The sequence below is a fragment of the Pogona vitticeps genome, chromosome 4, assembly GCF_051106095.1.
Source record: "Pogona vitticeps strain Pit_001003342236 chromosome 4, PviZW2.1, whole genome shotgun sequence".
NCBI classification, from domain to species: domain Eukaryota; kingdom Metazoa; phylum Chordata; class Lepidosauria; order Squamata; family Agamidae; genus Pogona; species Pogona vitticeps.
In genome coordinates, this window is record NC_135786.1 from 36161048 (window position 1) to 36173420 (window position 12373).

The 12373-nt window shown below is 39.2% G+C and overlaps 1 protein-coding gene across 11 annotated transcripts in view; it reads left to right on the top strand.

The window, feature by feature from the left end:
* Positions 1 to 12144, top strand: part of RBM39 (RNA binding motif protein 39) — a 41242-nt gene extending 29098 nt beyond the window's left edge. For 9 of the 11 annotated variants that reach the window (XM_020782431.3, XM_020782434.3, XM_072997064.2 and 6 more), the window contains 7 exons: positions 1200 to 1404; positions 1825 to 1902; positions 2959 to 2991; positions 5090 to 5165; positions 5252 to 5357; positions 8687 to 8765; positions 11175 to 12144. In XM_020782431.3, coding sequence (XP_020638090.1) covers positions 1200 to 1404; positions 1825 to 1902; positions 2959 to 2991; positions 5090 to 5165; positions 5252 to 5357; positions 8687 to 8765; positions 11175 to 11275 — 678 coding nt within the window. In that variant the 3' untranslated portion in view covers positions 11276 to 12144. Of the gene's footprint in view, positions 1 to 1199; positions 1405 to 1824; positions 1903 to 2958; positions 2992 to 5089; positions 5166 to 5251; positions 5358 to 6359; positions 8184 to 8686; positions 8766 to 11174 lie in introns of those variants that run through there. The other 2 variants (XM_078393295.1, XM_078393296.1) reach the window with 1 other exon arrangement.
* Positions 12145 to 12373: the final 229 nt, after the last annotated feature.

Genomic DNA, 12373 nt, shown 5'->3' on the forward strand with positions numbered 1-12373 from the left:
GTTTCTTTTGAATGACTTCAGTGCTGGAGCACTCACCACCTCTCAAAGTAATTGGTTCCACTCTTCTACTGCTCTAGCAGTTAGGAAATTTTTCTTGATAATCAGTCAAAATCTGGCTTCCTGTAACTTGAGCCCGTTGTTGGGTGTCCTGCACTCTGGGATGATTGAGAACAGATCCTGCTCCTCTGTATGACAGCCTTTCAAGTACAGTGGTGCCTCACAAGATGATTGCCTCGCGGGACAATCCGCAAGATGATGGGTTTTTGCGATTGCTGTTGTGCTTCGCAAAATGGTTTTTCCTGTGGGCGATTTTCGCTAGACGATGTTTGGGTCCGTGCTTCGCAAGACTTTTTTTTTTAAGACTGATGCTTCGCAAGACGATGTTTTTCCCCATTGGAATGCATTAAATAGATTTCAGTGCTTTCCAATGGGGAACCGCCTTTCGCAAGACAATGTTTTCTATGGATGATTTTTGCAAGGCGACGATTGTTTTCCCCATTGGAATGCATTAAATAGATTTCAGTGCATTCCAATGGGGAACCGGATTTTGCAAGATGATATTTTCGCAAGACAGCGATTTTCGTGGAACGAATTAACATTGTCGTGCGAGGCACCACTGTATTTGGGAAACGTTATCCTATCTGTCTTCCTTTCTCAAGGCTAAGCGACAGTTGCTGTCATACTGGCTTTCAGGTTAGAGTGTATCAAATGAAGGTTGTATCATTGCAAGTTGACATTGAATAGTGTATTTTCCTGGGGTGATTGTCACATATCTAAAGATGCAGCTCATATTGTGAATTGACATGAATATCCATTTATTGTGTATGTTAAAGTAGTGAGATGTTATTGGAAACTACCTTCCCCCTGGTAGTTAGACTCTTTGTTTGCCTATCCTTGTGTAGTCTTTTAACTGGCAGGACTTAACACTGGTCTCAGACAGTGGTCTTATTTATTTACTGCAATCTAGGACAGTATGAATTAAAATTGCATGGTCTGTTGGTGAATATATAGCAAAACCTTTACATTTGTACTAGTTGCTCGCAGTTTGTGTCATTTTTGTACATGATATCACAGCTGCGATTGAAAGGGTACAACTGTTACTTTAGGACTGGGGCTTCATAAGATGTGTGCTTTTTAAAAAATGTTTCCAGTGACAACTAAATGCTTCAGATAATAACCGTATACTAATTGGTTTATAGTTTTCAGATTCAGAGTGTGCTAAAAAGGCCTTGGAGCAACTAAATGGATTTGAACTGGCTGGCAGGCCAATGAAAGTAGGCCATGTGACTGAACGTACAGATGCATCCAGTGCTAGCTCATTTTTGGACAGTGATGAACTGGAAAGGACAGGAATTGACTTGGGAACAACTGGCCGTCTTCAGTTGATGGCAAGACTAGCTGAGGGTAAGTTTGTTGGAGAAAATGATATTGCTTCTCTTTCACCCTTCATTTCTGCTGGCTGTAATATTTCACTCCAAGTAAGAGTTCAGTGGCAACTTCCATTTATCCGAAAAGGAGTGAGAGATAGTGCACAAAAAATATTCTTACAGACAGATTCTACATAAGCATAACATCAGCGGCCCTGAAGAAGGCTAAAAGTGCAATATCCGAAACGCGTTGGACTTATCTTTGAATAAAGTATAGATAGCCATTTTTACATCCTGGGACCACTGTCTCTCTTTGCTTGATAGCTTCAGTTGATGTACCAGTCCTTTTTGTTCTTGTTCCACTTAGTTTAGCCACATGAATTCTTTAGACTTTATGATGCCCCTGTTAAATACTGCGTTTATAGTGCAAAAATAAATTAGTGGCTTTCTTTTTCAGGTACTGGTTTACAGATTCCTCCAGCTGCGCAGCAAGCTCTGCAGATGAGTGGGTCATTAGCATTCAGTGCTGTAGCAGGTAAAACCCATTTTTATTTTAGCTAAACTAAAGAACAGTAACTGCTTACAGAGCAAGCCTGTACATGTCTGCTTGAGAGCAACTCCCACTTTATTCAGTGATGCTTCCTCACAAATAACTATGTTTAGAATTGTACCTTTATTCACATATTGACCATGTTATCTTCTAGCTGACTTAATTGATTAATTTGCACAGTTCAAGGATTACTGCAGATAGAAGTTAATTTGTAACTGTTAATACTTAAAATCTTGATTCATAATATAGCAGTTAAGTGTCTGTATATAGCAGTTAAGTGTCTGCTACCTTAAGTCTTTGCTCCCCCCATTTGTACTGTGGTTCATATTAAAAACTTCCTGCTTTTTCCTTTCTTGCTATCCTTTGCTTCTTAACAGTCAGTATTTTATAGTACGGTGGTGCCCCACTAGATGCTTACCCTGCATGACATTGAAATCACTTGACGATGACATTTTTGCAATCGCTATTGCGATTGCAAAACGATGGTTCCAATGGGGGAAATCCGCTTTACGTCGATTAGGAGCCTGCTTCGTGAACCGTTTGTTTGCAAAACAATGTTTTTCCGGCTCTGCAAAATGGCTTCCCTCCCTTCACAAAATGGCTGCTTTCTGGACGAAAGCTTCGCATTACAGCGATTTAGAACAGCTGATTGGCGGTTCTCTATGGGCAGTTTTTGCTGGACGATGAGGTATTTCCCCATTGGAACACATTGACCGGTTTTCAATGCAGTCCAATGGGGATTTTTTTCCTCTTGATGACGATTTTGCTTAACAGCGATTTTAATGGAACGCATTATTGTCGTCAAGCAGGGCACCACTGTATTAAATTTCTCGGATCAACTAGGAATTGATATATAATGCAAATAGATAACAGGATATGTTTTCAATTACTTATCCCTTATAGTATGTCAGTCCACAATATGATTAACATTCATGGAGAAATTAATGGCATTATGATGAGTGTATGTGAGAGGGAGAGGGAGATTGAGATTGCTGATTCGGATATGAAGATTTTAAATGCTCTACAATGTTTTTTCTTTAGATTTGCAGACAAGACTTTCGCAGCAGAGTGAAGGTGAGAAATCAGTATATGTAGACTAGAAAATTGCAGTTCCATTCACCTGTCTGCCAGGGAAAATGTTCGTTGTGCTCTGGTGAGATTCCCCAAAACATTAGTCAGCCTCTAGTTTACACTGGAATTTGGAAGAAAACAACAACATGCTTTTAAAGGAGTATTTCTTTTATCCATCTGTGGGTACATTCAATACAAAATAGCCTCTCCACTGAGTCCCTTATGATAGGTAGAGGAGTCAAGAAATGTTAGTTGAAAATGAAAACATGGTTAGTAAGAAAGATGATATTTTGGACCTCTGTAGAAAGATATAGTCTTAGCTACTTGATGTGCTAAACCGAATAATGGTGAAGTGTTTGGGATGAAAAGGAAGCAGTTTATTTAGTTTTCCAGTACTGGTATGGATATGTATCTCACTGGACATGATACCCTCTACACTATTAATTAATTAATTAATTAATTAATTAATTAATTAATTAATTAGTTAATTAATAAATATGCCGCCCACTCTACCCAAAGGTCTCTGGGCAGTTTACAACAATTAATACTAGGGAAATTGTCGTGATTTTCTTTCTGCAAGTAGTCCATCCCATTAGCTTGTGCTCTCATTGGCACAAAGCTGCTGAATTAGACATAAATTAAATATAGTTTTTAAAAAAATTAAATTAAGGAGAGTCATCTAGAATTATTTGTCTATAGCTTGCTCAGTGAATTAGATATCTGGCTGCAGAGCCAGAGGTTGGGAGTTTTATTTCCCTACTGTGCCTCCCAAGAAAAGAGCTGTCCTGTGTAGCCCTGGGCAAGCCAGACAGGGTGTCTCCACAAGAAGAGAATGGTAAATCGCTTCAGAGTACTATCTACCTAGAAAACTCTGCAGAGGGTTGCAGCAAGTCAGAATTGACTTGACAGTTCACAGTTATTATTCATGAGAGAAAGGAAGAAACTAATGGCTAATAATCTCATCAGAGCTCATTTTATCCGCAAAGGCTGGTGATAAACTTTTTGAAATTTAGTAAATTGAAATACTCATGTTAAAAGCTCTGCAGATGGGAAGAAACAAATTGATAGGGAGAGGAGCTGATGGGGTTTGAATCATTGCCCAGAATATCATCGGGCTCCAGCTACCAACCCTGGATGACATCTTCACATCCCACTGTCTGAGGAAGTCACACAGCATCCTGAGAGCATCCTGAGAGACTCTTCCCATCCTGCTTATAACTTTTTTGAACTGTTACCTTCTGGCAGAAGATATAGAACAATTAAGACTCGGGCCACACGTTTTCTGAATAGTTTTTATCCCAGAGCTATAATTGCAATTAATGATGAGCTTAAAGACCACCAGTAGTGAATAATTAGTTGGACTGTGTTACTTGGCCTGCGGTGTAGATGTTTGTATTTTTAGTGGGGACTTTTAGTGGGTGGGGAGTGTTTGGGGAATTTTATGTGTGTGCATGTGTCTGGTCCTCTGGGTGTCTGTGAATTTCGTTGTATGGGTATACTGTGTATATACTTACAATGACAACAAATTATTATTATTATTATTTGAAAATGTTATCTGTTGTTTTGAGGACATACATATACTGCAGTAGGAGTGTCTTTAGGCTGACATGACCCCTCTTGCTAACTCAAAAGAGATTATTTGCCTCACAAAGGAGCTCCTTAAAACTTTGTTCCTGCTTTGCCCAGAGACGCATATGAATTCTACTGCCTCTGGAAGAAACAGTATTCTTTTTCCATTCTTAATTGTAATCCATTATGCAACTGTTTGGTTCATAGCAAAAAACTGGTAGATGGATAGAGAGAGATATTACAGATCAATCAATGACTCAGTTGTGCTTCTGCAGAGCCAGAATGTTAGAGGAAACTGTTGCAAAATATTATTCAAAGCAGCTCTACGTCTTGCCTCACCTATCACATTACTTTTGTATATCCCAGCCTGGAAGGCCTCTCACCCTTTCTTTAGTGATTTATAATTTTGCAGTACCATGTTTCAGCATAGATGAGCAATACTTTAAATAGTTGTTTATATCTTAAAATTTTAATGGTAAGGAGAATATTCATTTTGAGTTTTCAAAAACTTAATTTTCACTTTCCTCTTTAGTATTGGCTGCAGCGGCTTCAGTACAACCACTTGCAACACAGTGCTTCCAACTCTCTAACATGTTTAACCCGCAAACGTAAGTTAATATCTAGTATTTCAGTTTTATTTATTTGTTCAGCATAATTGTAAAAAATTCATAGATTTGTGGTTTTTGCTATGCAGTGAAGAAGAAGCTGGCTGGGATACAGAAATTAAGGATGATGTGATAGAAGAATGTAACAAACATGGAGGAGTTGTCCATATTTATGTAGACAAAAATTCAGCTCAGGTAGGTTATTAAAAATAATTAATTTTAAATTCTTCATTGGAATGTTACTGTTACATTTAAAATGCATTTAATAAAAATATGATTTTTAGAAGATGAGTACCGAAGAGTTCCACAGTTGTTTTTTATTGTAGTTTCTTATTATAGTTGGACGTATTACAAACTGCACAGTTGACTACTACAGAGCAATTTTAATGTGACAAGAACCAGACTAAAATATTCTGAGATGAGGCCATAACCTAATAGTTGCCAGAGAGCAAATATCTGTATATTTACTGAATAATGGCCTTATTGTAATGTCAAAATATCGTTCTCTGAATCCTGATCAGCAGCTGCACAAGATACAGGATTACTGTGTTTGCAACCCTCACTTGCAGCCATCTTAATGGAAACTACATGGGTGACATTTTAAAGCCTTAGCCACACAACACATGAAGTATTGTCATGGACGTTAGACTTGCACCAGAGGTTAATCCTGTCTTTAGACTGATGTTATGAACAGGTTGTAGCTTGGGAGTGCTTCATAACTCTGCACTTTTTAGATGTGTGGTGGCTAGGGCACCTTTTCCCAACTTCAGATGGTACATTAGCTATGTATCTCTGGCAAGGCCATAATTTGCCATTAATTGCCTTTAGGTTAGACTATAGTAATGCTTCCTATGTGGGGCTGCCTTCAAAAATTGTGCATAAACTTTATTTGATGCAAAGTAGTGGCACTCGCTAACATGCGCTAGATTATGGAGAAAGCTAGAGAATTCCAGAAAAATATCTATTTCTCCTTCATCAGCTATGCAAAAGCCTTTGACTGTGTGGACCACAAAAAACTATGGCAAGTCCTTAATGAAATGGGAGTGGCTGACCACCTTATCTATCTCCTGAGAAACCTATACGTGGGACAGGAAGCAACAGTTAGAACTGGATATGGAACAACTGATTGGTTCAAAATTGGGAAAGGAGTACGACAGGGCTGTATATTATCTCCCTGCTTATTTAACTTATATGCAGAATACATCATGTGAAAGGCTGGATTGGATGAATCCCAAACCAGAATTAAGATTGCCAGAAGAAATATCAACAACCTTTGATATGGAGATTATACCACTTTGATGGCAGAAAATGAGGAGGAATTAAAGAACGTCTTAATGAGGGTGAAAGAGGAGAGCGCCAAAATGGTATGATGCTCAACATAAAAAAAACTAAGATCATGGCCACTGGTCCCATCACCAAGCAAATAGAAGGGGAAGGTATGGAAGCAGTGACAGATTTTACATTCTTGGGTTCTCCATGATCACTGCATATGGTGACAGCAGCCACGAAATTAAAAGACACCTGCTTCTTGGGAGGAAAGCGATAACAAACCTAGACAGCATCTTAAAAAGCAGAGACATCACCTTGCTGACAAAGGTCCGCATAGTCAAAGCTATGGTTTTCCCTGTAATGATGTATGGAAGTGAGAGCTGGACCATAAAGAAGGCTGACCACCGAAGAATTGATGCTTTTGAATTGTGGTGCTGGAGGAGACTCTTGAGAGTCTTCTGGACTGCAAAAAGAACAAACCTATGCATTTTGAAGGAAATCAACCCTGAGTGCTCACTGGCAGGACAAATCCTGAAGCTGAGGCTCCAATACTTTGGCCATCCCATGAGAAGAGAAGACTCCCTGGAAAAGACCCTGATGTTGGGAAAATGTGAAGGCAAAAGGAGAAGAGGATGACAGAGGACAAGATGGTTGGACAGTGTTACCGAAGCTACCAACATGAATTTGACCCAACTCCGGGAGGCAGCGGAAAATAGGAGGGCTTGCCGTGCTCTGGTCCATGAGGTCATGAAGAGTAGGACACGACTTAATGACTAAACAACAACAACAGTGGCACACAACATAGTTGGAGTTAGGCATTCAGAATATATGACACTTCAGTTTGCATTGCTAGTCTGTTTCTGGGCTCAATTCAAGGTGCTGGTTTTAACCTTAGAAGTGGATAACTTGTTTTCTGTTTCCTTCTTACTCACATGATGTGTTAAACATGAGAAGCTTTGCTTTGATACAACTGTTGAATGAGATAGTGGGAAACTACTAGGAACTGAATTTTTTTTAATAGTGTCACTTGCTGTTTGAAATACTGGCAGAGGGGAGCTTTGTCTAGTCCTCCTTTATTTTAGATATCTGTTAAAGCATGCTCAAAGAATATAGATTTCCAGGACTTGTTTCAGTGATTCCTGCATGTTCCACTGACATTTTATGTATTAAGCTGCTTTAAAGTTACTTTGTGGGAAAAGGTTGGAGATAAGGATATTATCATTTATTTATCCATTTTTTGCTTTGCATTAATGTGAGGGTTTGAGTTTTGGCTCCAAATTTAATTCCAAGAAATCAGTAGATCTTTGGTGTTTCAAAACAGGTGTGGGATTTATTGGTGCATTAAACAATAAACAAGTGTCTGGAACATGATTATGAGTCTTTTCTCCTTCTGCCAACGGGTCCGGAAGGGGCTTCCATTCATTAAACAGGAATGGGTTTCTATAACTGTTTTCCCATGGTCCTGGGAGATCAGCAGGAACCCAGTCCTTTAAGGTCTACCTCATCGTGCCTTCCAGCAGGGGCATGGTCTCCTCGTCTAGGTCATCTTTCCACAGGATCCGTCCAGTGGAGTCTCGGTTCTCCCAGGGTCCTCCCTGTAACTCCTTCTCTTCATCTCCGTTACTCTCCATCTCTCTTTCTCTCTCCTCGTTCCTCATTCCTTTTCCTCTCTCAATCTCCTTCTCCACTCTCTCACCTCTGCTTCTCCCTAATAATAGGGTCTTGGGGGGGGGGGAATCTCCACTCTTCTCCTATAACCTGCCGCCTCTTTTGGCACTTTTAATCTCTCCCATAATCCAGTCCAAGGATCCTGCATCCACACCCATTCCCAACCGGGCAGTAACTGGTCTTTTTTCCTCACTACCTCCCCCATCCCTGCTTCAAACTCCATCTTTTTCTCTCCTCTTTTTCTCTCTTCCTGCCTTTTCTCCCTGAACCTCCCCTGTCATCACATTCTGTATGTCTTCTGTCAGCTCCTCTATCACTGTCTCCTGCTGAGGTTGCACTGTAGGTTCTGGTGTGGAATTGGGGTCCACTTCCTTAGTTTTGTTGTTGAGGAGGGATGGTTCTCCAGCGAGTGGGGTATCCCTCTCACCCTCTGTCTCACAATTAACAATTTACATGTCAGACTTCTGTTGAAGTGTAACCTCAAGTTCCACATAAGTATAGTGGTTTAAACATTAATAGAAAGAGATCAGTTGGTTTAAGGCAATGGACTTGTTGGTTGATGCACTAAACATTTTTTTATATTTCAGGGCAACGTGTATGTAAAGTGCCCTTCAATAGCAGCAGCAATTGCAGCTGTCAATGCATTGCATGGAAGGTGGTTTGCAGGTAAGGAAATTCACAATGGAATATTGTTATCTAACATGGCTAATAGATATAAAACAGGGTGAGTAACTTCTAGACCAGTGGTTCCTAACCTTTGTTACTCGGATGTTTTTGAACTGCAGCTCCCAGAAACCCCAGCCAGCACATTTGGTGGTGAAGGCTTCTGGGAGTTGCAGTCCAAAACTCCTGAGTAACCCAAGGTTAAGAACCAGTGTTCTAGACCATTGGCCAAGTTAATATCTCAGCCATCTTTTCTGGCCCCAAAGTCTCTTCCGATCATTTGGAGACTTGAATAGGGCAAAGATTTGAAAGTCTGTGTTGGAGAGATGTGTCGATTTTGCTTTTTCTTCCCACTGTTCCATTCCAAGAACTTCTGTACTGGAAAGATAAAATACAGTTTCCTAACCCTGGTTGTCCCCAGACAAACTGGCTGGGGCTGATGAGAGGGCCTAGGGCACCAAGAGGGCAAGACTGACTTAATTTTTTGGAAGGCTAAAAATCCTTTTAAGTGATCTCTGGGTAGAAATTAATGAGATGTATTGAGGCTGCAAGTTCTAGAATGGAAGTGGGATAAGAGAGAATAGGGATACATTGTTCAGTGTATAGGTGGTTGAATGGGAAAGAATTTGGTCATCCCCGCATTTAGTCACAGCCCTGTACTATATGGGCCCTGATTGGTTATCCATCATAGAATTAAGAACTAGACAAGACTTCACAAGTTTACATGATAGAGGGGGACCTTGCTTCCTCATGCACATATACCCATGGTGTCCATCTCAGACCAAAGGAGGGAGGGGGTGGCATTATCAGCCTTCTGCTTTAGAGTGGGGAAAACTTTGTTCCGCAAGCCAAATTTGGCATGCCAGGGCAATCCATCTAGTCCATGGGGAAAATCTTGGGACAAAATCATTCCTTCTCCTGTCCCAAAGAGATGGACTGAATGACTAGATTTTGACCTCAAGCCTATGGCTTTATTGATTCACTTCTTCCTTGCTTTCCCCTTGTGAGAATGAGGTGGAAGCAATGAAACCAAATGCACTCAAGTCATAATTTTGAGATATCTATTGAGCGTTCTTCAGTTGTCCACATAGGAGAGCGAAAGATGATCAATCAAAGCCTTGACCTGGTGTTTTAGCGAGATACCTGATGGTATTGCAGGGCTTCATGCAAATACCCTGAGGATATGTGCCTTTACCCCTCCTTTACAGGTTTTTAGAACATTATTTCTACAATAATACTTGAGAGATTTTTATTTCAGTCAAAAGAACAGATATAAACTAGAAACGATAATAAATAATGGTTAATATAGCTAATACATGGATATTGTTAGATACACATTAAATATACATTGTCTAGATCTCACTCATAGAAACAGACATTTAAAAAGGTAATCAGTATAGGATTTTATAATATTGTTGCAAACCAGCAAGCTATTGTTACTTAAGAATTGGCTTAAAAAAAGGAAAGGATGTACAGTCCTTTGTGAATACTTCCTGTTACCTTTAAAGAAACAATAATATAGTAAGCAGGAATGCTGTGTGTTCATTCTCTTGATTAGCATTCCCACTGTATACAAAGCTGACTACTTGTTCTGCCCTGTAATTGTACATTTAGACCATTTGGCTAAAGTGAGCTGTAGGAACAGTGTTGGATCAGTGTCTTGGTAATACAGAGGGCCCGGCAACAACAAAAATTGCTGCTGGTGGTACAGCAGTTCCTGTCTGTTCAAAATGTGTACTTCAGAAGTTAGATTGATGGCTTTGTGTTCTTTTGATGAGGCAATTATTGTTATAGGATCTCCAGACAGCTAGCTGGTTAAAAAACTGTTTCCTCACATACTTGACATTTCTGATCTAGGATAATTTGCCATCAGTTTTAATGAAGTGAAAGCAAGCCTTAGATGCTGCAACTTTCTTTGCCAGTTAAGAAATGTATTATCCTATAAAAACGCTCAGAATATGATTTGAGCTAGTATGCTATTACTGAGAGGTAATACATTTTCTTGTTGGTTGGAGAAGCCCCTTTTATCCTGCGTGTGACTGAGGCACAGTCAGTGGGAATGAGAGAGAGCTGCTTTGATTCCTCCCCAGCTCAAATAATCTTACTTCATAAGATCTGTTAGCTGCCCTCTTACTCATTGATTAGCTAAAACCTCCCTGTTCATGCAAGCAGTAGGATACATCCTCATTTTTAGAATGTTCATCTGGTCATTTGTTTCTGTTATGTTTTAATTTCTAGATCCTTCTAGTTTAAATGCACTGGGACATAAGTTAACTGAAATAAATAAAAATAAAAAGAGTCCTTGGCTTTCAAATGAATTTCACTGGTGTTGTGTTTCTCTTTTTGGCATTATACTGCTTTTTTTTAAGTATGAAATTTTATCTTCTTTCTTTTTTCTCTTTTCTCTGGTAGGTAAAATGATAACAGCGGCATATGTACCTCTTCCAACATACCACAACCTTTTCCCAGATTCTATGACTGCAACCCAGCTCCTGGTTCCTACTCGGCGATGAAGATGGATTTAGTCAGTTTTGTACATAGCTATTTTTGAAGGAAGATTTGAGTTACCTTTTATTTAGATGAAAAAAGGAAAGGATGTACAGTCCTTTGTGTATACTTCCTGTTACCTTTAAACAAATAATAATATAGTAAGCAGGAATGCTGTGTGTTCATTCTCTTGATTAGCATTCCCACTGTATACAAAGCTGACTACTTGTTCTGCCTTGTAATTGTACATTTAGACCATTTGGCTAAAGTGAGCTGTAGGAACAGATGTAGCTTATAGAAAAGATTTTTCTGTAAAAGGTGGACAGGATGATTTTTATTGTTTCACAAGCCTTTTCTTTGAATGCAGGTACTGCATTTGACATCCACGTAAATGTAGATACTCTGCTAAAGGTTAATATCAGATTTAACTGGACATATTTAGTGTGTTTTGTATGGACAGAAAATTCGAGAGGCTACTGAGTGATTTTTGGTCAGCTGATCTGCTCTTTTAATGTTGACCAGTTGGCAAAATCGAGAAGATTAAAGGATTTTATTTCTAGATGGTAAATTTTGATTGTTTCTGTAAAAGTTTATTGTAAATAAGGTGTAAGGTGTGTTTAGAATGCCAAACAAAGCTATCTCTGCATTTCCAGATTAAAGTTCCATTGATTGCAGGGAATGTACCTATTTGAAAGTTGAAGTAGGAAATGCAGGAATATATTTTGTCTGGTTGCATATAATCTCTGCTCTTTTTTAAGCTCTGTGAGCTCTGAAATATATTTTTGGGTTACTTCAGTGTGTTTGACAAAACAGCTTGATATTTCTATCAACAAATGACTTTCATATTGCAACAATCTTTGTAAGAACCACTCAAATAAAACTGTCTAAAAGGCCACCAGAAGCATTATTCTTTAGAGTTAAGTTAGCTGCAAATAGTAACATTCAAAGTATGTACTGTTCAGTCAAATGTTTAAAAATTAGCAATTCCTTTCTTTAAGTGGACTAGGGTATTTAGCATTTTCCACCTGTGGTTTTGTCCTCCAGACTAACCAAGTGGAGGGAGTGTTCTCAAAAATTTAAGATAACAAGATAGACAGCCTCAGCATGAGTAATCAGGTTCTCCA